The sequence below is a fragment of the Pterocles gutturalis genome, unplaced genomic scaffold (assembly GCF_000699245.1).
Source record: "Pterocles gutturalis isolate BGI_N339 unplaced genomic scaffold, ASM69924v1 scaffold39440, whole genome shotgun sequence".
NCBI classification, from domain to species: domain Eukaryota; kingdom Metazoa; phylum Chordata; class Aves; order Pterocliformes; family Pteroclidae; genus Pterocles; species Pterocles gutturalis.
Window position 1 is genome coordinate 1,120 of NW_010144704.1, and position 26,366 is coordinate 27,485.

Consider the following 26,366-nt stretch of genomic DNA (forward strand, 5'->3'; position numbering starts at 1 on the left):
TGTTTGTGTTACAAATATGTAGGAGAGAGAGTAAAAAGTCCAAGGCTCGTAGACTGAAGAGCCTGGGTGTGCTGTTTGTTGGCGTATCCGACTGTGAACCACAGAATCCACCGTGCCCTGGTTAACGCGGCGATCGCAGCTGCGGCCGTAAGGCTGAACACCGGGAATGGGGTTAACGGGAACTGGGCACCTGGGACGCATGTTGGGATTCGGTGTTTGATGCTTTCTTTAGTTCAACTGTTTCACTGCAAAAAATTCCTCCTTTCCCTCCAAGGAGGTGATAACCTAAGATATTTCGGATTTTGTTTAATAAGAACCACGTCTCTGGTGAAAGACCATCAGCTTAGTCACTCTTACTGTCTGATGGAATTTTAAGTTCTGGGGCCAGAAGAATCCAAGCTGCCTGGGCTCCTTCAAGCCTTTATGGCTCTTAAAACCATTCCACAACCCTGCAACACTCCCTGGACCAGAGCTAGCACTGGAGCAATCAACTGAGCACTAACGACCTCCATGGCAGCAGCATCTGTTGATGGACATTGAAAAATAAAAAAGCTGTTGCAGATTTTGCAGTTTGCCACAAAACGGCAGAATTGCTGCAGGAGGTGCAGGAACTGAAACACTTTAGGATTCAGGTTCTCTCAGTTTGTCCCACCTACAACCCATGCCCACCTTCCACTGATTTTTCCTAACAGCATCCAGCTGGGCTGCTTTGAACAGAAAATGATGAAAGCTAGGCACTCAGATGGTCATGAGAGTCTCTGGCTGTGTACAGCCGCCCACCTGCCCCAACCAGCCCAGAGCATCCCCCCGCCCCGACCCTTCCCAGCACCTCCCGCGGCCCCTGCCACCGCTCACTCCAGCATCGCTCCTTCTCTGATGTGTCCAAATTAAGTCTCCTCGTAAGGCACCGCACACAAGGAATGGTATCGAATGCCTCCTGGAAGCGGTGGGGAAGGGAACTGAAGATGAACATGCCAGATCTGACCGCTCAGCTGGGCACTACGGGCTCAACGTGGAGCCACGGGCTGAAGGTTGAGAGGATCTGTTCATCCCCAAAGCGCCATGCCTGCTGTGTCACTGAGGGAGGGACCAGGGAGTCTCCACCCCACAAGAAATCCGCCTGAGGAGCATCCCTGAGCCTCCAGCCCAGGGCTGGCAGGGTGCCTCTTACAGCCGAAACATCTCCCTGGGAGTGCCAGGCCAGGATGGGGACAGAGCAGATCAGAAATGACAGACACAGATGGGCTTTGGTCAGACAGAATCAGGGGCAGGTTTACTTTTCACATAGTTTTCTGTATTAAAAAATACATCAGTGAAATCTGTTACAGGCAGGGACAGGACTACCGAGTACACAACGTCAATAGACTACTTTCTGATTTTATTTTTGTTAAATTACTTTTGTTACTGCTAAAAAAATAATTAAAAAACAAAACCAAACAAAACAAACAAAAAAAAAAGGAAATATAATTCAAGGCTGTTGATTTTCATATCTTGAAATTTTAGTGACAAGATCAAATATCAGACCCCTGTTACAGAAGATGGATAACTGACCAGAGCTAGGTAAAAACCATACAATTCTCTTCTTTAAAAATAGTTTGGGTTTCCAAAGAATTTGTGACCACTGGTCATCAGAAACACACACTATAGCTTGAGGAAACAGAGATACGGACAGTGTCTGATAATGTCCTGTCCTTGTAACACCATGTGGGAGCTTTTCTCTTCAAAAAGACACAGTAACAACCAAACCTTAAAAAAACCTCTTTCGATTTCCAACACTATGACTAAATCTCTTTGGGTGGGGTGGGAAAAAAACACACATGGTTATTTTCTACCACAGTTCCGCTGTCAAAAGTAATACTGCAAAGGTGGAAAGAGAAAGAGTGCACGTTATCTTCCTCTGAAATGACAAGGCCCTCCAGATTTGCCTCATAAAATAACCAAAAACGTAGGAGATGGGAAAGAGGAGAAAGGAAAGCTGCCTTAAGGGAAAAAAAATTTCCGCGCACCACAGTATTTGCTAGATTATATTGACAAACCGCAGAGCTACTGGGCGAGGGAAGGGATCTTCTGCACAGACCCCAGGACAGTCACTCTCCTGTACATACCCCAGAATGTTCGTCCTGTAACATCACCGCTCTGAAGTTTGACCTACAGCACCTCTTCCACCTCGAAGACCGAACAGAGCTAGAGTTGGTGTTAGCCTGGCCCGAGAGCTAGATTCTGGCATCGTGTGACCATTTAACAGCAGCCAGGCAGCTGTCCGTTTCCAGAGCTTCCCTGGCAGATGTGCCAGCGGCTTCTGCCTTCCTAACATTTGATCCCAGTTTCAAAAAAAATTATAAAAGCGTATGTGTACGTGTATTTATAACGGAAGGTGTCTGTTTGTCTGAATACCACCACTTTCTCTCCTGTCCTCGTGAAGAGCTCGAGGATCTCCACGTGTCCTCTGGCAGCAAGGACTGCCAGCCAGCAGGCTGAGAAGCCACGTGAGCCACAGTCTAGCTCTCCATGCCCAACATTGTTATGGTAGATTTGACACAACCACTTTCCTTAAAAATATCTCACAACTTTTTAAAATCCTAAACTGATAAAGGATTTCTGCACCACTCAAATAGGTTAGTTCATCTTGAATTTGTTCAGAGGATTTATCGGTGCCCCAGGACATTGTTGCTTGCAGCTTACACAGCTTGCTTCCTTCCAGTTCCAGTTTGTACATCCACTGTGGTTCAAAATACGCCTGTAGGTGACACTATCTTGGCTTATTTGATACACATTTTCCAAAGGCTGGACGTATTCACAGTTCAGTGCTTCTGATGTGTATTCAAAGGAAAATACCCCACGCCAGTTAGTCTGATAACTCAATATCAGAGTCCTCTGATTTGACTTTGGCAAGTTCTTCGTGTACCTCCCTCACCATGAGAATACGCGTTAACATGGTGTCCAAGGTTGCTGGGTCTATTGGCAACGTGGAATACCAAAGGGGACTGTTGGGTACGCAGGAGCGCTCCGGCTGAAGGTAGAACACGTCACTCCTCTGCTTCACGCTTTCAGAACTGTCAACATAAAGAAAGGAAGAGCACCTTATCGGAGGGCAGCGTTAACACAGTCCTACTCCCAAAAACGCTAAGGAGCAAGAGCAGAGAAAACGGAAGCTGCATTGAGACAACAGCACTGTCCTTTAAAGAGTGTGACTCAAACCTTCTTGCTAGTGACTCCGTTTGCCCCCTTCAATGGAGGGAACAGGTAAGTTGTTTCCAGGTCACTTTAACATTAGCTGCTTATAAACCAACAAATCAAATTAGAGTGACTTCTTACAGCTGTGGCTCTTCAATCATAGTTTCATCAGATTAACGGCACTAGCACCTCGATACGATTGACAGATGCATTTGACACTCAACCTCTGAACGAAATCGGTTCTAGTATTCCCGAATTGCTGTGTACTTAGGCACAGGGAATGTTCAAGAGCTACCAAATAAATCCTAGCTTCCCTGCTCCAACACCTGTTCTAGTCTACATACAGACCAGAAATCCAGTTCTGCCACTTACCATTTTGATAAGTAAAATTCATACAGTCGGACTGGACATCGCAGGGGATTATCCGTATTTTCAGCCATTTCCACTGCTGTTGGAGCCTCCTCATCTTCACTGCGTTTCCTTTTGCCTACAGATAATTTATCTGGATACACAAAAACGGCATCACAGAAGGTCAGTGAAAAACAGCGCTTTCAGGAATAAGCCCTAGTCGCTTAGCCTAGCTCCAGCCTGGTGGGGCTTTTTGTCCCCAGTCCTTTTTAAAATCAGGAGCAGACAATACAAATATGACTGCCAAAATTCACACGATCAGAAAGCACTCACCTGATTCTACCTCTTGTTTTTGAAAGGGTGGGAAAAAACGTAAATATGTCATCTTAGTATTATACTTCAGAGTTCGGGTGCGTCTCATAACATGGGCAAAGGACAGTTTCATGTGCTCACTGACATTCTTTAGTTGGAAATATTTGGTGTTGAAGAACAGAAGAGTGTTCAATAAAACAATAGGGGAATATGCACCCAGCTGCTTACACTCCCACAAGTGTTCCTCTTCAATTCTTGAGAACATATAACCTAGAAACAACGGGCAAATAAAAAAACAAGAGGGTTATTGATGCAATTTTAGGGCCGCCCTCATACTCAGTTATAACTGAACAGCTTTTACAGACTGTGGCTAATCTAGCAGATTTTCAGAATTTTCCCCAAGCAATTAAAACATCATACGTGCACAGGGTGGGAGGGCAGACATGAGTAAAATTAAGCAGTCAGGTTTTGCCAGAGATGCATGCAATTCCTCTTTCAGCTAACCTTCCATCTGAACTGCATATCTGACCAAATCCACACCTAGCACAAGCAACTGTAATTCCAATAAAACCAAGGACACTGCATGCATGAACGTAAGAGGGAGCACGGAGAACCAAGCTGTGGAACAGCTGATCCTCCAGCACCTGAGGAATGGCGAGAAGGATATACAGGAAGATTGCAGGCACCAGTAGCATCTCACTAAGTTCTATATCCACTATATTAAACCACAGTCAGGCAACTGCAAAAAAGTGTAATTCCTAAGACACTGAATGTACCACACATCTACAAATATGTACAAATATATACAGATAGTCTGTCGTGATTATCGTAAGTCAGTTAGGAAAAGGAGATGTGGAGGCTTGTAAGAGATTTGTTCTGAAAGAAAACTTCAGTGTACGCAGCAGTCTGGAAGTAATTGAATTACTTCTGTATTCAATAAAAAGTTCATTTTCTAAATGAAAAGCCAGTTGTGGATCCACGTATGGAGTTGCCAACATCACCCAAGTTTCGCTGATACTCTGAAAAGGATCTTACGTACTAACGTGGCTGGTGTCCAGGTTTATAAGCTGCACGATCACACCTGAAGACTGATTAAAAATATCTGCAGAATTTGGGAACTCTTAATTTGGAAGTCACTGAGGTAAGAAGAACTTGGAACTGAGGAGTCGAGACAAGATTCCAATGATTTGCTAATGTCATCCTCAGACTGACCATCAGGAGGATTTCCAGTACTACCAGGGAAATACCAGTGCAACTGTACACGGTCTTTGCTGTGAACTCATCCCCAATGCTATACACAATTCTGGCTACCTGTATTTAAAAGAGCAGCTAAAACGTGAGGGAAGAGAAGAACTAGCATGTTGACTACAGGAGTGGGAAGCCTTTCATTCAAAGGAGTTGAGAGGCAAAGTGTAATTTAAGTGTAATCCGTAACTGGTAGAGTCAGACATAAAATCCACGACGCTAGTCTACTACAAACAATTACATGGTGGAGAAAGAGGAGACTAATGCGAATGCCTCAGATCACACTCTTCTTCATGGCACTGAGAAAATGTTAATTGATAATACGGTTTTGTCATGCAGCTACACAAAACAAAATAATTGTCCTACCATTTGGAAGAATTGTAGGTTCCCAGATTTTCAAAAGTTTTGTAAGTTCAATCATAAACCTGGAATAGGGCTCGGTAAAAATGTTATCTATTCTACCATTCTCAAACAGGTACTACAAGAGAAAAAAAGGAAGACATACAGTTTGTGATTATATAACACAGCAGAGAAGATACAGGCCATCAGATTCTTTTCCTTTCCTATGTCCCTTGTTGAAATCTTCAGTAAGATATCAAATCAAATTTTCTGCAGGGACTGGGACCGGGACCTCCCCAGCATGAAATGCCAGATCTAGGCAAGAGTTACCATTAATACTCCAAGCTTTAGAGCCATTTTCTGAAAAATCACCATCCTCTAAATGTTAAACATTCTTGAAAAAAGTCTACCTATAAAAAACCAGAAGAGTACTGAGTACCCTTCTACTGAAAAGAGCTTCACATGCTAACACCTCCCAACAATAGATCCAGGCCCAGCGCTGGGGTGCTGACACAGCTTGACTTACAGCATATGTGACAGTCCCTTAAACTCTTCTCAAGCAGCAATTAAAAAAAGTTTTCTACAAGCCAGGAGTGTGTATCAATAAATAAGTTGCAACTGGAACACACAAAAAATGCTGATACTCCTAGACCTCACCATTGGCACTTAGAATTACAACTCCTCCTACATTTTTTTTTCAAGTATAGCCATGAAAAAAAAAATAATTAAGATAATTCTACGCCTGGTCAAATGCTAGGTTTTACATTAGCAGTAGCTTTTGATTCCTTATCTCCAAATGACTGTTTAAGGAAAGAAACAAAACACGCTATTCTAAAAAAAAGTCACTAACAGAAATATACTGACCTGAGAGACTGGGTTTGCAGCAGAAGTTAGTATTATTCTAGGTTTGGATGGTAACTGTTTCAAACTGTGATATGCAGGCAGATAGCAAGGACTCATTGCATTACTCTCATTATTCACTAATTACAATGCTACTGTTCCCACTGTATTTTTTCTGTAAGCGTTGCCAACACACCAGGTATCAGTTTAGCCACTGAAGGAGCTCAGTCTTTGCTGGGTCACCTCTGCCCTGGAAGCTTGTGTATTAGAACAGCGTTGTGCAACTATTTTAGATCTAAAACATTCCATCGTAAAGCATTTCTGAGGAGAATCAGGTTTCTGCAAATCTCTCCTATGCATGGGAAGCATAAAAAAGGTACGAAGCCCCCAAATCTGTCTCTAGGTAGAAACACCTAGCCCTCCACGCCACATTCCTCCCAAGTACAGAAGCAGCCTGTTTGCTCTGATCATAAAAAGGTCCAGACAAATTAGTCAAATATGGGATTAAGACAGACTAAGAATAAAGCACAAAAAAGATAGTTTCTTGCCTCCTCTACAAAAACCAAGCAGCTACATGGGAGTATGAACATAAAGCATAAATAACCAGAGCAAGTTTTGTATGTTCTCAGCAACAACCTGATTCTCTGAGTTACCTGCTGAATTCCAAGGCACAAGTATAAGATGCTGTCAGGATCGTATTTTTCTCCATTTGGTCTCCGCACCTCTTGAATAAACTGGCACAAGCCAAAACTCAGCTCAGCAAAAGTGCACGAGAGAATGTCCTCCTTGAGTTTCACAGGATGAACTGCAGCCAAGAAAATTATTAGAAAAATCAACCTAATGCAACAGATTAAATCTTCACACATTCCTTATTATTTCAAGTAGGCAGAACTAGTCAATCTTTTATCTCATACATGAAGTACCCGGTATGACTAAACCTGCGAATGATTTCCCATCTGTTGGCTAACAATTAAATGAAGATTTGGCCATTAAAAGCCAAACCACCAGCACATGCAGCCAGTGCAAACGCTGCAACTGAGCAATAAGGCTGCAGGTATGTAAAGCTAAGAGATTTAAGTGTTAGGGATGTTGCTGAACACAAAAACGTGGCACAGCAATGGCTGCATGTACTCGAGGCTGGATAAACACGGATTCCCTGGGGCTGGACTCGGGGGAATCCTGAGCCAGAGACAGATCCCGAGTATTTCCTAACAGTTCTGGCCATGAGCTGAGGGCAGCACATTCGACTTCTTAGAGGGAGAAGGAATGAAGAGTTTAAAGGGCCACGTGTGGGATCCAGAAAGGGAAGCAGAGCAAGCGGGGAATCAGTCCAAAGGATCTGAAATGGAATCACCAGGCTGAGCTGCTCCACGCCTCACAAAAGGGACTGCTTGGGACCCAGCAGGAAACCTTTCCGGGAGGGGCGGGGGCAGACAGAGTTTCTTGGAAGTGACTGCAATATTTGCTTCCTTAGCCACAAGAAGAAAACACAGTAACTCATGTGATTACTCCTCTTCTGAAACAAAAACCAGCTGTTCCCATGTAATAACAACAAAAATTCCAAATAAGAGAGGAAAAAGCAGATTGTGTTCTAACTAGGATTTTCCCCTTTGGGATCTTTCTTATATAAGCCCTGCCATGCTTAGTTCTTTATATTGCAGAAGTATTTAATATGGTTTGCTCTCTTCCCCACCATCCCCAAAAAGCTCAATTATATTCCTAACTTTAATTCTCTGCTTGACTCTGAAAATTAGCCCAGAGAACTCTCAGTGCAAGCATGTAAGACAGACTTGAGACTATGGAAAAGGGGAATTAGACACTGCCAAATCCCCAAACTGCTGTGCTTTGGTAAAAAAATTAAAATAATCCATAACGAGAAAAATAAACAAAAGTGACATTTATATGGTCATTATTATCTATCACCCTAGTGAGACACAAGGAACAATTCACGACTTTTAAAGTTAGTTTCAGGCAGGGCGCAGCACAGAACGGCTAGACTTTGGGAAGGCTTCTTTCCAGCTGTGAAGCCTAGAAATAAGGTGTTCAGATTTTAATGGTGTAGCACACAATTTTTTTTTTTGCAGCAAATAGTTATGGTGACAAACAAACACTTTGTGAATGCGTTAGCTACAGACGAGAAGGATGGGGCCAAGTTGGTCTTGTCAGCTTAGCATTACGGCCTGAGAATAGCTCAGTAAAGGCTCTGCAGCTGCACACAGCATTTCTTCTACAATGAAGAGTTACTGCATGCAAATGAACACAGAGTGGAGGTTAGAAGACTAACATTTCTAACGTTGAAAAGAAATCTAGTATCATAGAGCCTGTTTGAACAGGTAACAGATCAATTAAGAATGTAACAGCTATGATTTTTAAATGCATGGAAGACAGTAGTCCATAAAATCTTTTCTCCACTCACAGATATTCTAAAACTCAGTAATATCTAATTCTAGTTTTTATTTGAGCAACATATCACGCCAAGTGCTCTTCAGCTAAATACTTCTGTTTCCACTGAGAGAGAAAAAACTACCTGAAAACTTCAGGTCCCCTTGTTCCTCCTGTGCGTTTTTCCATTGGACCCAGTTTTTCCAGGCATTTACCCCATACATATACTTCAGGGTCATCCCAGAAACAGAGCAGCCTGGGTAGGAGCCCTGCATCAGATTCCGGGGCTCTACAGAAACTACCGGCTTCTTCCGTCCCTACAGGCAAACAAACCAACCAAAACAAATATTTAATAAGCTCTCCATCTATGGATGCTTAACTCAATCTTGCATAAAAAGGCCATTATGCTGACCTGATAAGAAAATCCTGCTTTCATGACAGAATCTGCGTGGATACACATGTATTTTTAGTATGTGGACAAATGGTAACTACATTTTACAGAAAAGGTGCAGTACAATAATTCTCACTGTGATAAATATGCACAGGAACATATTCCTCTCTAGCTACACAAGAAAAAATTGGTTCTTTCCTGTAGATGATGATACTACTTAAAAGATCTCTTTTAGAGTTTTTTAAAACAATACACATTTAAAAAATGTTCTCCACTGAAAAGAGCATTTATTCTACCTAGTTACAGAGCAAAGACAATCTTATATAACAGAAAAAGAAAAAAGTATACAGCGTAGTTAAATCAATTTCTCATTTTTACCCTGGAGCAGTATTTTTTTACTTCTGAGAATAAGCACGCATATAATGTTATTATAATATTATTACTTCAAATGTCAGGAGCTTGTGTTCCAGAAGTACTTTCTTACCCGTCTCTTTGGCTGTGGGAAGCCATCTCTATGTCTCCGTCTTGCTCGTGAACGTGAATGCAAACCCAGTCCTTTACTGAGAGGGTCAAATGAGTCTGAAGTCAAACCAACACCATTAAGAGTTTAATGATAGGATTTCACAGCCCAGGTAGAAGCTTCACTTAGCTACCAGCTGGCAATCACACCAGTGTATTCAAACAATGCTTTACCTTTGAATAATTAGGCGACATGTGTATCTTCTGTATAAAGAAAATAAATTCTTGGCAGAGGAAAAAAGCCCCCCCAAACAATAGGTGTACTTATTCAGGCAAACTTATAATATTTTTAAAACAGTAATTTTCAGTAGAGCTGATACATTACTGCACCTTGAAATACCCAGCTTTACTACACGCCAACACATAGCCGCCATTAGCAGGCTGCTGGTACAACGCTCACTCAGGCAATTGTGGTACTGTCACACAACAGTGCATGTTTCTGCCCATTATACCAACCTGAGGGGAAATCTGCCTCCAGGTCCTGTTCCACACCACCTTTGGAGAACGGCTTCACTTCTGGCTCTGGTTCTGGCAGGGCGTTGGATCGTAAGGCGTAGTGATTTAACTCATCCTCCCAGCTGTGCGGAGTGGACACCGCTTCGGATTCCAGATCTCCACTGTAAGTGCTACCTTGGTCTGTAATGAGAGCGATCAGATACACCATGTGCCGCAGGAAAGGAGAGACAAAAAGAGGAGCTTACAAGAAAAGACAGAGCAGGATTAACATCCATTTGCAAAAAAATCCAACTGACCTTTCTCAAATATCTTGGGGTCCAGGAACAGCTCATGCTCAGATGTTTGAGATCCTTTAGAAAAACAAGGAAATCTGTATCTACAAATGATTGTCAGCTTACTTAACTAATACATTAGCAATCTGTTACTGTCAACAAAATTCAAATCATCACCTAGGATCAGGGAAAGGGAATGCAAAGGCATTTAAACCCGTGTCAGCGCTCGGTACCTAACGCGGGTGCTATGCTATGCGCAGCTCTGCTGAATGCTGTCTGATAAACCTCTGTCAAACCACAAACGCTTCAGAAAGGTGCAAGTATAACCAGCACCCGAGACAGGAACTACGGAGGAAGAGTAAATTAACCTTCTATGAAAACATGTTTTCAAAACAAAGAACAAAATACTGTACACAGAGGCAAAATTCCCTCCAAATCAGCTGAATTCCTGGGCGGCCTCCTCATTTTAAAAAGAATAAGTCATCAAAATTGCTAAGACATGACATAAGCATTATAGTCCTGTCTAGGTTGGCACTTTACCTGCATGAACAGTTTCACTGTGGAAAATAAATGTTGGTAAGACAGCAGGACCACTTAACATGCCATGCATATTTGGGAAACAGCCAGTATCAGCCCTACATCTATTTCTCGACATATTTTCCGTGACGAGAGGACCTCCACCTCACTGCGCTTAGTTTCCTTTTTAAAAACATCACATACCACCATGAGAGTGTGTTTTTTCTTTCTCCTCATCTTCAGCAATCATTTCTGCCATCTGAAGGAGATCAGCTTCAAACGGATTTGGGGGAACCTTTTCCCGTATATCCTGAATGGTTTCAATGATCTTATCAGCATTGTCCAGGGTGGTTGGGAAGAGCATGGGAACTGGTACCTATGGAACACGTGGAAAATATTAGAGCATGTTTGGGGGTAAAGGGAAACAGCAAATACACATGGGAGATTCCTCTCATTTAATCCAACATACATTTTAGGACTACTAAATTTAATTTTGGAATAACTCCAGACTGGACAACTTGTTTCACTTCTCCCACACCCTAAAAATCGGTGGTTTTGTGTGATGATGCTTAACCAAACACGATGTGATACGGAAACAAAAAGCTTCAAGGATGGCAAACAGCACTTGCACGACTAGTCACAAAACCCAATGACACTGCTCTGGGTCCTGTTCAGAAACAAGACTGGAAACCAGTTCTCTAGTGAACTGAACTGTAACTTACAGGTACTGGCATCCCAAGAGGAACTGGTGTGTACTGAGTGTAGAGGTGAAGGGGTACTGGCACAAACACTGGTACAGGAACAGGTACCACAATGATTTGGGGTTGAACTACTTCTTCCTCTGTCAGATCAAAAACAGAACAAAACAAAAATTGTTTAACCATATGACCAACCTTCTGGAGCCTTTTGCATGTCACTTAACCATTGCACTGCATTTTCTGCAGTTAAGATGATCGCGGAATGCTAAAGATGAGTTAAAGCAAATCTCAAGATCCATCACACGTGAAGCTTTAAGGATTTCCAAGAACAGCAAATGTTTTACATCTGTAAGGCAAACTGCTACTTGGAAAATACTATACGACAATCTGAAAACTGTTTAAGGTTTCAAAATATATTAAAAACTATTCTCTGTGACATAAGCCATGCATTAATCTCTCAACTGCAATACAGACTTTTATAAGATGAGTAGGAGATTAGATACGTACCTGTCTGGCATTCTTTGTTTTGTGTGTGAGGTTTGCATGAGGTGGCCTTAGTCTGCGTGATTGGCTTGCACAATAACGCTTTGTTTTTTAGAAGCCTGGGTGGTTGTGACGGTGGCAGCTTTAGGGCATCTGTCTGAGTACTAGCCTGTTTAGAAAAATACAAATGAGGGCAGAGTCAGTATTGGTTTGAAGGATATAATGACATTAATACTTTTTCTCTACTATGGGAGGCTGAACAATTTAAAACTTTCTTTGCTGACAAAAATGATCATTTAAAAACTATTGCGAAACCAGCTTGAAAATGTATTTGGTGCTTTCTGGTCTTCACCTCAATTTATTTTAATCAAACAACAGGGTTTTGTTTTGTTTTGTTTTTTGTTAACAGTGCAGTGAACAATCTGCAAGGAGGTTTGGTTTCTCTAGTCAAATAACCTCTATGAAGTTTTGACCTTGGAATCGTACTGGTGGCAAAGATGTAATGAGGAGTTATGTTAAAACACTTCTGATGACTAAAAGACTGGCTGATACAGATACACAAAAAACTTACTAAACTGATGTGAAACCACTGAAAAGAAATACAAGTAAAAATGAACGCAAATGCTGGCAGTATCAGTATCACTTCCCGATTACACACAGACAGACTATTTGTGCTCGTACTCATTTCATGTCCTGCTGTCATTTTCAGTCATGCATTCCAATAACAGGATCTGGCTCGTCAGGGAAGACTCACACTCTAATCCATAAATGACACCTCAGCTAAAAGCGAGGGCGTCAAGTCTTCCAGAACCTAAGAGCTACATAATAAAACCTTCATATTTTAAGAGAGTTGCAAGATGCATACCACATACCTCAAAGAGCCCCAGAAGAGGAACTCCAGGAGTTATTCACAGATAGCAGTGCCCACAGCTCCATTACCACACTACCAGGGAGTGGGGAAGGAAAGCTAAGCTGCAAGAGCTCGGTCACGTCAGCCCCGGCAGCCCACGCTGGTCCCCTTCCTCCCACGCCAGCCCTTTGGACATCACACCCCACACCTGGCCACAAGAGGCAGCCCCAAGTGCAGATGCCACACATGAATTGCTCAAGAACCACAGCCATCTCGAAAGCTACCAGCTTTGTCTTAAAACATCTAATCAATCTGTCAGTGGACACAAGACTATACAAGTTCTACCCATTTAAAAAAAAAAAGCATCTGCAAGCTGGATGAATTTTAAATCCCAATCATAACCAGGAAAAGCAGTTACAAAATGACGGTGCAAAATTCTTGGATACTTTACTTGTTATTGACACAATCTGGGCGAAAGTGAGAAAAAGAGTCTCTCGTAAAACTTACATCTCCTATTATTTTTGCTGTCACAGTAGGGACTGCACCTGGGAAGAAAAAAAAACATACAAGAATAGTCTGTGTACTTATCATCAAGGACCATAACCTGTATTTTGCCAAGGTCAAGAAAAAGAATTCCCATTAAACCTCATTCCCTGGTGTATGTACATAAATTTAAGTCATTTACACCAAGGTAAGGGAAGGACAAAACCGTAACCATCTGCACTGATGGGAAGTGTAATGAAGAAGTGTGTGTCGTCCTCAGTGGAAAAGATCTCTGAACAAACGTAAATGTTCAGGAATAGAGATTTAAAAACACAGGTACCGTATTTAGCAGTCTTACCCTGTAAAACATTGTTGGAGTTAACCGTAGGCTGGGCAGCAGGGGTGCTCGCCAGGGACACCACGTTTGCTATGACGGGGGTTGAGTCCTTTCTCAAAGAAGGAGGACCTGAGGAGGACGCTGGCGCCGTGGAAAGGTTTGCTGGACAGAGGGAACAGAAGGAAACTAAAATAAGCAGCCAGATAATTTACAAAACAGCATTTCTGCAAAGGCATCGCATGCTTGCCTCAGCTGAAGGAGGAGCAGCCCCATCATACATTCTGCTGTCCTAACAGCCACAGGGGCTGCCAAGACCAGAAAAAGTTATGGCCTGAACGTATAAAATTACTTCTATATTACTCTTAATCAGGGAAAACAGCTCCCACCAGTGTCAAGCAGGAGATGTGCACAAAGTTTAAGAGCTGACTATGGCCTGGTGCATCCTATAGACTTCCAGTTAATATTCTTTATTGCTTGTTGGGTACCTTACTGCTGCAGTCACCACCACTCAGTGGGAGATGATGCCCCTCTTTAGCATCAGTGCTATTTCTGCCCTTCGTATCGCTTCCTCTTCCTGTCTTTGGGGGCCTTTCTTCCTTTCTTGCCTTTGCATTTCATTCCCTACAGAAACTCACAGTTCCTATGCCTGTGGGCTTCATTGCCATCCTCCTTCCCCTTCCATCTGCTAAAATAACGAGCAAGGAACCAGCTACAGCGCATGTTAATCTTGGCACTGACACTTTAAGAGTCAACACTTACTGCCACACAAACGGGAACTCTTCACGTGCCTGCAGAGTACACGGAACTGGCTATTGTAATTTAAGGGATGAAGTCTGTATTTACAGCCGTTAAGTCTACTAATTTCATCACTCGATTTTTTTTGTTAAATGAACATTAACATTCTACTGTATCTATTGTCTTATCAAGTACAGGAGACACGTTAGGTATCAACATGTCTTCAACAGATACCAGTACATTTTACCCTAATAAAATAGGCCTTGGCTTTATGAAAGTGATTGAAGAGTAAGTGCTTTTGTTTCATCCTCTTTAAAATCACTGTTTCATATACCAAACCTAGACTATCTAATTTAATTCCTGCAGAAGTTTGAAATTGTCTGAAGAGAGAGATCTAAAACCGAGCCCATTCAATGGCAACAGGCAAGGCCCCCAGTAGAGGATGTATCTCAAAAAGTTCACTGAATTGAGTTCATGTCAGTATCATGCACACCAAAAGGCAACTCTGTTCCCAGCCCATTTTACCTGTGTTGTTTGCGGGTGGAGGGTCAGAAACACTTTGCTGATTACAGAACAACAGAATACAAAGCAGATTGCAGAAATGCTTGATCTCCCCTTGCCATTTCATGGACTCGCTGAGTTTACCTTGTCTCTTACAACCATCACACTTGGCCATCTAGGAAAACAGAGCGAAGGAGAAATTAAACACCCTCGTAAATGGCAGCAGAGAATACATGTATAAAAACCTTTCTGCACCCTGCTCAGCAGATGTAGCATGAAGAAATCTATAGGGGTGCCTCAATTTGCAGAGTAACACAAAGGAGCAGAACATTCAGTGTCTGTCTTCCCACAACCCATATTAGGTTTTCTCTGTTTAGAAAACTACTCAAAAGTTAAGAAGGATCTACTCATCTCTCACATATACATAATATAATCCATGGGCACAGAAGTCAACTACAGGCAGTTCACACAGCTCCTAACGTACCGTGGCTCTTTTGCTAACACATCTATGTTCTAGAGAATGCTATGTGAGAATACTGCTTACCTGGTAGAACAAAACCGTGAATTTAGACATGCACTCCTCTGAGCAAAATTCCTCCATTCTCCCCCCAAAGTGATTCTGGACCAGTTTGGGGGAAGTCTGTAAACAGTAACTGCACATTTTACAGTGGCTTCCCCAGCGCTTAGCCAAGTCATGTTTATAGAGCAGTTTACAACCTAAAAGAAGAGAAAATAGCAAAAATCCAAAACCATCCCTCAATATCAAAATATCATTTGCTTGGCACTTCTACTTCTTGTATTTCGTTATGTCTGTAATAATTTGTTGAAACATACCATTAAAATGTAAAGTGTGAACAAAGTTCTGTGTTTCTAGAGCTAAAAAATGGTTTTCTGCCCTCTTAGTATCACCAAAACTTTTAAGACAAGACACTTCTAACTTGGTATTTCCGAGACATGGTCTTGCCCTTTCTTACCTTCACTACAGAATGTCTTATCTATGCCTGAGAATCGCACTGTCTCCTTGAGAATCTTCTCAACTCTGCAGTATTCACACAATGCTATTACACTGCTCCTCTTCTTATACTCATCACAGCAGGTCTTCCCACAAAACTGGAACATTTTACCCTGAAACGCAGCCAGAATGTTTTGGTTTCAATGTTTCACATCCCAGCTAATACACTATAATGGTTAATAAAACCTCAGAAGCATTTTTATACCTTTGGAAATCAACAACAGACAGCACTACCAAGTAAGTCTCCCCATTTAGCTTTATAAAATATGGCACAATTTTCTGCAGAAAGCCCTCACACCAATGCGCTTTGTCCTGGAATTAAAAGGATCATCTCTGGGACCAAGAATCAGGAATGTGCTTACCTAGTCAGGCAACCATAGGGTTTATTTTTTGGGCGTTTTAAGATCAAAGAGCTAGTATCAGTACTAATTTTTTTAATACTGCTTAAATGATATCAAAATCAGTTCCAAACTCCTCGATAGCAGGTCATAGTAAGCAACAGAGCAGTAGCCACAGACCATATGCATAAACTACAATTTTTCATTTTTCTGTTGAGAAGTATGAGTTTGAAAAGCCCTAATCTTTATTACCTTGTAGTCAAGCAGCTCTGGTTTGGTTGCAAACAATCTGTTACAGTGCTGACACCTGAGCTTTACAACAGGGTGGGCAAGAGCGACTTGCTGGGACTGGGCAGCCAGCCTCTGTAGACCAGCTGCAGCTGAGCTGCTGGCCGAGCTGGGGGACACAGTCGAGGTGGTGCCACCTGCCGACACCGTTGTCCCCGAGGGAATGCTTACAATGACTTGACCTTGCGACAGAGGTACCACTGAGGAGTTAATTCCTGCGGCCTTGTTGAACAAATTCTGCAGGAAAGAAAATTGAGGACTAGATTTATTTTACAGTATTACATATTTTACCCGACATCCCAGATATTTACACTGTCAATTTACTATTCTAGTAATTCAGCTAATTAGAAATCCTAGATGTCACACCTGAAAAGCTACTACACAACTGTAGCTGCAAAAATTGCGTATGCTCCCATCTGACATAGCCAAGTGATACTGAGGGTTTGCTGAAGTTTTACAGCTGTTGCACTGAACTTGAACACCTGAGGGTGAAACAGAGAAGAAAAAAGTGATTTATGCAACATCAAGTCGTATTGCAGATAATTTTGCACTGTGCATACAAAACCAGAGAATAGGAATGACAATCCAAGGTACACACAGAAGCCCAAGTCAAAGTTTCTACAGATTCAGAAGCAGAGATTGCAGCTGTGGTGCCGGTTGCTTGCCAGATCCTTTAATTAATCTCCCAGTATCCCTAGGATGTCAGTAAGCATTTTTCTATTTCACAAGAAAAATAGCTGAGAATATGTTTGCCTAGCTCAACGCATCATTAGGCAGAGTTAGCTCAGCTAATCACCTCGGAGAACAGAGGCAGGACAGTCACCGCGCTGTACGGCGTATGTCCACAGAGGTGGATTTCTCTAGCTGGGAAACCCACCAGCTGCACTTGCAAGAGCAGAAAATAGATGAAAGGTTTATTATCATGTTTGAAGTCTCTACAAACAAAGCAGAAATGGCTGTACTGTCCCTGTTAGGTTTATCTGCAGTAGAAAGTCCTTATGTTCCCACCTCAGCACCTCCCTTTAAAAAAAAGCCACTCCCCCCCCCAAATTAAGTTTGGATAAGGGCTACATGAAATTATGCTTCTAAAGAAGTAAAAGGATAAAGTTACCTGCAGAAGTGACCATTTTCACTCTGTACGCTGACAAGCAGTTAACAGAGCAGAACAGCTCAATTTTTCCCAAGTTATTTGTGCTCTCTATCATCTCGGCTGAAGATCTCAAAGATTTACACAGTGTGCAAGGTGTAATTTTAGCGGACTTCTGTGGAAATACAGAAATCCATCACTCATGTGAACCTTCATATTTTTATTAGCCTGTAAATTAATTACTAACATACAGAATGTGTGTAAAAGGGACTGCCAGTGCCCTGGAAACAGCACTGATTTTACAGCAGCATTATTTACGATGCAGATATAGGAGTTCTCCAGTACACTCACTGTATTCACACTCTGACCACCTGAGACATGGGCTCGCTGTCATTCAGGGTGAGCTCTGCCTCTGCCGGCCAGTTTAACCAGTATCCAGGCTGCCAGGGCAAAGGCCTCCAAGTGCAAACAGCTCTGCCTGCTGTACCAGCACACCTACCAAGCACCTTGTATCAGGCAACTTCAACATTTTTGCTGAGAAGTAACATTTTGCTTGTGATTTTCAATACGTCAGCTACGTATATCAGCAATATTCCCATCTAACAGATGAGAAAACAAGAAGAGAGCAGTGGGTTCCCTGGAGATATATCTGGTAGCAATGTGGGAAAAAGAGACATCTTCTGGTGATAATCACATTTTTCAAACTATGGTCTATGGACTACTTTTAAAAAGACACCAAAAGAAGCCTGTCTTTCATAGACACACTTTCTGTGTTTACAACAGTGAAAGCTTTTTAAGGTCTTTAAGTTTGGAAAAAACTTAGAGAACTAGTGCACCAGACCATTTTATTATGACAGCCTTAAAAATGCACTTTGTTCTCTCAACAGCTATTCCAGATCTTCACAGAAGGACAGAACAGAGTATATGTTCCTATAGATTTTACAACACCCAACCCCATCCCCCCCAAACTATCAGAATGTAGCTGACAATTGAGTTGAATGCTGTTTAAAAATCAATAGAAAACAGATCAGACTTAACCTCAGAAACTGTGAACGTACCGTATTTCCAGGAAGACTAACAGATATGGGGTTTTGATGCCAGATGCAAAAGCAGCATGACAGCCCTCTCCTTTTCAGCGTACTTAATTTAATTTCCAGATTTGTTTCAGAGGACAACTAATGCTGTAGGTAATTTTCTGGATGAAATACTTTTACCAGAAGTTTTTTTTTTTTTAATTCATTAGGCCTTTCTTGGACTAAGTGGCCTGAATAATGGGGCAGCAGAGTCAAGCCACAAAATGAAGTTACACTATCTTAGCAGAGGGCAATTCTTCCTAAAGTAATTGCATTAAAATAAGTCAGTCAAAAATAACCGAGCTATTATAATAAATTAAGGTTCTTTCAACTGCTCAGCTCTTTAAGAGGTTCCATTATAATCAAAATATTCAAAGTTTAAAAATTAAAATAAAAATTATCAACTGATTATTACTTTTCCTCTCCACTTAATTCAAGTGGTCCAATTTCATAAGGAATACTCAAACAGGGAGCATCTCAAAGGCTGAAAAAAGTCACAGTGGACTGCTGCTGAGTGGTCCCACTGTGTCTTCTCTCATTCTGGAATACTCTGGGAGCTGGTTCAGTGGTAAAGGAAACAGAACAACGTGTTTGGGCAAAGATTAGGCAGCAAACGGCAAAAGGAGCTTTCTTAGACTACGATAGTAACTGAAATAATCAACTAATAAATTGGATGTTTCTCAAAACACCCAAAATCTAATCAAAGACGTATTTCTAATATTCTGTCAAAATATACCTGCTTGTATGCTGTCACACATGCTGAGCTGCAGAACTTTTTTGACTGCCCCTCTATTTGCAGCATGTGACACTGGCCAGAGCCGCTGTAGCAGTATCCTCCGCAATTCTCGCAGCAGTTCATGGTCAGGTTGTTCGCTGAGCGGAACTTGGAGAAGCAGGCGTCGCTGCAGAGCTTGTGTACAACATTCTGGTAATTCACTTCGTGTCTGATCTGGAAGAAGAGAAGGAATATGTAACGAGGAGAGAAAGAACGTTTATGTCCATCTCTGAGATGGCAAACTGTCCTGATTTAAAGGAAATTCAAATGAAAATGAAGTTTGCAATTACCACTGCATTCTTCTGGCACATGCTGCACTTGGTTGAAATGCTGTTAGTGTGAATAGTAACAACGGGTTTCCTTTTCAGCTCATATGTAGAAAGACAAGACTGGCTGCAGAAATCCTTACTAGAGTTTGTATTGTCAAACTGGGCAGTGATTACATCCTTTGGATTTAGAATGTCTCTATGGAAAAAAACCCAAACAAACAAAGATAAAGAATTAAAGTTGGTTTCATGTCAACTTGCTGTTCTTTCTGCAGACTAAACATTCTCTAGAAGACAGTGGATTAATTTAACTTAAAGCTTTTCTTTTTGATGATTTAAGTACCTGACTTAATTTTTCTTTTCCTATTAGGAAAACAATTAAGTAGTACAATTCTCAAGTAGATATTTTGTGAAACATTTTGTACCTGGACTTTGGAGCAGCCTATAAATACATCAAGCTGTATCACTAAATCTTTTCAAAAGGAACCGGGAAAAGATAACTGGTTTGCACAGCCTTTACTGGAAAAAAAATAACTGATCTGGGTGCTGAAAGCCCAACTACCTGAAAAACTTAATTCTTAATAAATTTAATCTCTCTACATCTTATGAAAACAGCTGTGACATATTTTGATGAGCTAAGACCTACAGAAATCTAAGCCCACTGAATGGACCCAGACTGGAAAGTCAAATTTATTTTAGAATCTAAGGAAGTATCCTTCCTCTAATATATTTACTCGTGTTTTACTACATTTTAGGAATTCAGTAAATCTGTTTTTATCTAGAAGAAATAATACATAAAATATTTTTTGAAAATGTGCTCGTTGGTGGTTTTTAGATTGCAACGACATTTTACAATGGCAGGAAAACACAATACCTTTTGAAATGCAGTTTTTCATATTTGGCTCATTTAAATCAAAAAAAGACAAAATGCACACTTCACAACAGAGGCTTTTAAATCTACGTGTATGTAAAATCCAATTAACAAAATGGGACTGAAAGCGGATAGACCAATTAACAGTAACAGTATCGGCCACGATTTTTTGAAGGGAAGCGTACCAGCAGCAGGCACTACAGGAACAGCGTGCTGCGTAAAAGAGAATTGAAGCCTTTCATTATCAGCTTGAATATAAATTATTACTAGAACAAATGAAAGCAGTGTCCTACTTTGAGCAGCTTGAGCAGGTTTTCTTGGTAGAAGCTGGTGGGCGAGAGGCTGGAACAGTGTATCCAGTGAGGCACAGTGTGGAGCAGAAGAGCTGGGTAGAGCCTTTCCTCTGGTATGCCGTTTGCCCCTTCTGCAGGATTTTTTTACAGCCAGAACAGGAAACCCGAACAGCTGTGGTTGGAACTGAAGGAAGCATTTTACTCATGCCAGAGGATGCCACAGCAGGCTGGAAACCTGATGACAGCTGTGGAGCTAAAAAAACAACCAGAGAAAACATAGAGTAAGTGTTATATGTGTACTGCACAGAATTCACTGGTGTGCAGGGGGCAAGCACACAGCCTACGGCTTCATTTGGGCTGTCAGGGTCTAAGGGAGAATTAAATAGCTGATGAACTCTCCATAAATACATGCCCTGTGCTGGTTGTCTGCAGAGTACAGTCGATCTAACGACTCTTAAAACTGAGCATACACTTTTAACGTCCCTTTCACATTCAATTTTCCTTTGCCTCAAACATACAATTATTTTTCAATCTCTGAACTCCACTGTCTCTAAAACAAACTTTTTTTTTTTTCCTACTGGGGTCAGACATAGCAAACGAAATGCAGAATAAACTTCTAGACTATTCGCAAAGGTGACATATTTTACAGATTTAAATAAAGTTAGTCTTGCCTATTCCTTACCAAGAGGACTGCCACTGACTGAAAATACAGCACTGATTTTCAGCTCCCCTTCCTGAGTTTTTGGCTGTTGGCCGTACTCCTAAAACAAAGGGAAAGGAAAAGGAGAACAAATACACACATGTAATCACAGGTTACATTATTTCCATTCTTTCATAATGCTGTATTGAATCTTAAGGTCCAGGAAGGCAAGACTGTGTCTCCTAAGCCTGCTCCCAAGGCCAGGTTTACAGACGTTGCTGTACGAGCACCACACACAGAACCTGCTCAGGGGTTCACAGCAAACCACAACTGAGGGTGTCGTGTAGAAATGGAAAAGCACGGCCACCTGGTGCCCTGCCCTTTCCAGCTGTACGCCAGGACACCTCAGAACTCAGCCAGACAAAGCTCAAGAGAAATCTCCGCTTTGCACTCACACAAGCTTTCCATCTAGAAGTTTCGTGTTCCGTGAAACACGCTTCATCTTCGCATTCATAGATGATAATAATGAAACAGAGACTGGGATGTAGATGGGGAGAAGCATTCTGCACTGAACCATGAGTTAAGTACCTTGGAGGAGCCCAAGGTGAAGCTTTGCAGCAGACCAAGGCTGGCACCACTAGAGCCAGACCCTGCTCGGACTGGCTTCACTGGGAGGGGAATAACCTCACACCTTCTGCAGGACACAAAAATCCCTGCGGCCGCCTGTGGAATAGCTGACAGCCTAGAGATCACCAACTTACTCCACAGCAGCTATTCATACTTTGACACCATGCCTCCTGCCGCTGCTCTTCCTAGAAACCTCAACCATAAAGCAGCTTGTAGCACTCTACATGTAAATCTTAATAGGCTGAAAAGCATAATCTCTTGGAACTGCAGAGATGATAAGATTTAACCTACTTACAGTCATTTGAGAGCAGTGAGGGCACGATGTCATGTTCTGACTGAGCTAAATTCACGGTTGCTGCCTGGCTGCAAGGTAAGCCAATTTAAAATCACTACGCAAAATCCATCTCTCCCTTTGCAGTGGCAGGGGACTGCTCCCTTGGCTTAAGCCGTCTCCTAAAACCACATACTAACATCCACGTAATATATGCTAAAACCTAACACTTCTCTTACTCCTGTGGGAAAACTACAAGTTTCTGTACTGGGACAATCCAACTATTTCTCAACAGGTTTCCCAGGAGAACAGGCAATGGTATCTGCTCATCACTTGAACCATCAGTTCACACGCTGAAGTCTCAAGAGAAGCTTTTAAGCTGTGTACGGGCATGCCACGATGACGGGATTTGAAGTACCATGGCTTTTTTAACACTACAATTTAAAAATCAGTTATCTGCAGAAACAGAGTTTTTAAAGCATTTTAACTGCAGTTTTATCCTTAGTCAATACTAGTAAGAGAAATGGAGGCAAATCCTGCCATCAGCTGTGCATGATCAGCAGAGGTCCACCGCAGTGTAACAGTGTTGAAAGCCAAGAACCTTCAGCTCCAACTATTGGTTACAGCAAGAAATGCTCTTATCTTTCATGATGCATGAAAAAAAAAAAAAACCCACATTAATTCCAATCTAAAGCAAAACAAAATGAACCTTCACCAGTTCTCATACTTTTCCAGTATCAGGCAGAGTTGATAATTACAGGATTTTACTCCAGGAATTAATATTTTGAACAATACGATATTTGATATTTAAATTCTTCAAGTCTTCACTTTTACTTATTAATATGATCTTTGATAACCACAGACATCTTGCATTGCATTCCACACAAATCCACACAGCAGATGCCACCTTGGGAGGACAAGAGAACAGACAGATTTAACTAACCTACACGTGGTTTGACATTATATATGCTTAAGGAAAAATAAAATCAAACAATCTCACGGACACTGAACAAATCAGAAGGGCGGTGAAATTTGAATAGTTTCAAATACTTAGTTTACTTCTTTATTTTATTAAACTAAGAGTATTATGGGAAAAGAAGAAAAACTGTTGGGAAGATAGGCCCAGAGGGAAGAGGAGGTTTAGCAGAAGTACACACAATAATGCTGGAAAAACTAATGCCTGCACAAGAACACCAGCGCTCTCGTCTCAATGCAAGGGGGATGAACCACCTTAGGAAGGTCTGCACACCTTTAACTGCATGTAAAGTTTGGCATATAACCCAAACATTAGCAGTGAGGAGACAGGAATTGCAACACAGATCATTTCCCTGGTGTTACACAGCAAACCAACGGCAAAGAGACGGGCAAGAGCTCAGCCGTCCCTGCCCCAGCACCCCTCCATCTGTAGCTCAGGCTTTCTCGATTTTGCAAGTATTGAACTGTTACCTATAGTGTCATAGAAAATGTCAGTCTCCAATGAGAAAGTCACTTTGACACATGCTTAAATTGACTTCACTGATGTGTATGTATTGAAATATTTTGCTAAGGTAAGACCTCTATGTGTTAATTTAAAACAAGAACAAACAACGAACCACCGTGCTCGCAAAGATAACCTTTAAGAGGTAAGCAGCAGGAAAAACTACACACCTCTGACTGTGACTACACGCAAAATATTCAGTAAAACAAGATTTACATTTTATTTCCTAGTGAGACTGAGTTGAGATACAGTGTCTGTATTGCCACAGGTTTAATGATGAAAGTTTTACAGCACTTTGCTTTGTCTCTAACTGAAAAGAGAAACATTTTCATCGACACGGTAACATGACATCAAAAAGTTGGGGGTTTGGGTTTCATGGTAGTATAAGAGGGAAAAATCCTTCTACTAATCTAAGTTCTTCAAGTTAAATTTCGGTCAACAAACCAAATAAATTGCTGAATTTACATCCAGCTTATGTGGTCAGCTGTCAGACCAAAATGAGAAATGCAATGGGAAACTTACCTCGGAATTATCAGGTTCATCTTTAATTTTGTCTAATAGTCCCTGCTGTGGGGCCATAGCTTTATCATATTCGTCATCCAAAGGCTCCTCCTTAATTCTAATATTTGGTGCAAAGGAATTCCCCAGCTCTTGTCCAATAGATTCCTTACTAGAAAATAGGTAGCTAGACTCCTGAAACAATAATATGAAAAAGAATTCACCCTCCTGCATCTGCCATGAGGAGTTGGACTGCTGCCAGGGGGAGGTTCTGTTGCAGACCAAGAGAAATGGGTCCTGCCACTGGAAGGTGGGAGAAATGCCAGGCAGTAGCTGCTGCCTCTACCTCCCTGCAGCACCCTCTGTCATCCCACCCCCAAGCCTTTTCACTCCTCTGGACAAAGCAGAAGCCACCCAGCTCTCTAAGTTGGTTGTCAGTAGGGGCACTCGGCTGTTTGGGCAGTTCTCCTGTTGATACAGCTGTTCCCTGTCTCATCTGGAAAAAAGGCAGCAGGTCAGATGGATGCATCCACGTCTAGATTCGGCTCACCATGCTGAACATGAAAGTGGCTACCAAAAGAATCCTCAATCCAAAGAGAGGGTCAGCAAAATTTTACACAACTATGTGCACTGGTTAGGTAGCAAAGATGTCTAGGAGTCAGAAGATCAGTTTTCTTGGCAGTCAATTTTACACTCAAACACAAAATACGTATTTTGAATTATTCCAATATATTGCTGCACTTGCAAAAGTGTTTGAAAGATCTATAGCTTACCCTGAAGTTAGTTTCTGGAGTTTGTGGCGCTAACTGCGTCCGTAATGTTTCTTCTACTTGATTATGAACTGAGGAAAACATATACATTAAATATAAATGAATACAGATTCCAATGCATTTCCTTTAAAACTATCTAGAGTCTCGTTCTGATCCCCAACCCCACAGTCTGGCAGCACCTCAGAAGTACTAAACTACTCCCTTCCTCCTCCCTGCAAATAAGACGGTAATCTTTAAAGAGAATTGACATTTTTTATTATTCTGTTCAACCATTATTTTCCTATTCCAGCAAAATGGTTATAAAATTCTGAGGCAAATCGTTCATTCAGAATTTTCTGCACGCTTGGTTCTGAACTGGGTTCTGAACTCTCCTGTGCTTTGACATTTAAATCAGAAAATATTTTTCAGAGCGACAACTTTCATCCTTTTCTTTGCTGTTCTGATCTTTTGCCTTTTGTCCCCTTCTCAGGAAGTAGTAGTTTACACTTTTTTCGCACGTATAATTCTAAAAATTCCGGATTTGCCTGGTTACTGGATGCTGCCTAGGAGCATTTACTATTGCTGCTCCAATTACTGACTGCTCTCTCTGAGGCTGTACAGCTTTCAGACACAACTTCTAACTATTTACAATTTTCTGAAACATGTCTTTTGCACAGAAATATTCTCCACTGTCAGGCTCCCTCAAACAAGAAATGGATTACAGGTATCTGTGGTTGTCTCCACGGTGGCTGGACAAAGTCCAAGACACAAGTATCTGAGGAAGAAGGAGAGCAGCCTCCCAGGACAGGCAGATCTCAGGTTACTCCCTGGCTGACTCCCTGCAGACACTACCACACTTCTAACAAGCCTTGCCGTGATGCTGCTACGAAATACGCATTGCTTGAAATACATATACATTAACGAAGAATTGGTACTTTGCTCAAAAAAATCTTCCCTGGCTGCCAACTTAACCTAAACTTCATCATCTTTTCTTTTCAGGAGTTCCAAGGTCTATAAAAACCAGTGAGAAAAAACAAAAGGAAGCTTGAATTGTCACCCAGCTTGGTTCAGGAAACCACAACAACAAAGAGTAAGTTGAGGCTTTGAAATAACCCGTGGAAGATGAGACCCCCACCAATGCTGCCAGACCCTTTTGCAAATCCTAGTCCTAACACAGAGTTCATTGCATTTCGGGGTTCTTTACAAAGCGCTTCCCTACA

General features: G+C 41.7%; 1 protein-coding gene across 1 annotated transcript in view; it reads right to left on the reverse strand.

The window, feature by feature from the left end:
• Positions 1 to 2,574: 2,574 nt before the first annotated feature.
• Positions 2,575 to 26,366, reverse strand: part of LOC104470314 (zinc finger MYM-type protein 4-like) — a 24,403-nt gene continuing 611 nt past the window's right edge. Inside the window, 26 exon segments of the mRNA XM_010085182.1 lie at positions 2,575 to 3,053; positions 3,547 to 3,676; positions 3,856 to 4,104; positions 5,446 to 5,557; positions 6,912 to 7,063; positions 8,786 to 8,957; positions 9,516 to 9,610; positions 10,007 to 10,186; positions 10,303 to 10,356; positions 10,999 to 11,170; positions 11,517 to 11,635; positions 12,000 to 12,144; positions 13,333 to 13,370; positions 13,667 to 13,807; positions 14,906 to 15,056; positions 15,426 to 15,598; positions 15,856 to 16,006; positions 16,484 to 16,756; positions 16,886 to 17,001; positions 17,631 to 17,781; positions 19,416 to 19,628; positions 19,745 to 19,919; positions 20,885 to 21,137; positions 21,567 to 21,645; positions 24,422 to 24,592; positions 25,171 to 25,238. Coding sequence (XP_010083484.1) covers positions 2,846 to 3,053; positions 3,547 to 3,676; positions 3,856 to 4,104; positions 5,446 to 5,557; positions 6,912 to 7,063; positions 8,786 to 8,957; positions 9,516 to 9,610; positions 10,007 to 10,186; positions 10,303 to 10,356; positions 10,999 to 11,170; positions 11,517 to 11,635; positions 12,000 to 12,144; positions 13,333 to 13,370; positions 13,667 to 13,807; positions 14,906 to 15,056; positions 15,426 to 15,598; positions 15,856 to 16,006; positions 16,484 to 16,756; positions 16,886 to 17,001; positions 17,631 to 17,781; positions 19,416 to 19,628; positions 19,745 to 19,919; positions 20,885 to 21,137; positions 21,567 to 21,645; positions 24,422 to 24,592; positions 25,171 to 25,238 — 3,941 coding nt within the window. The 3' untranslated portion in view covers positions 2,575 to 2,845.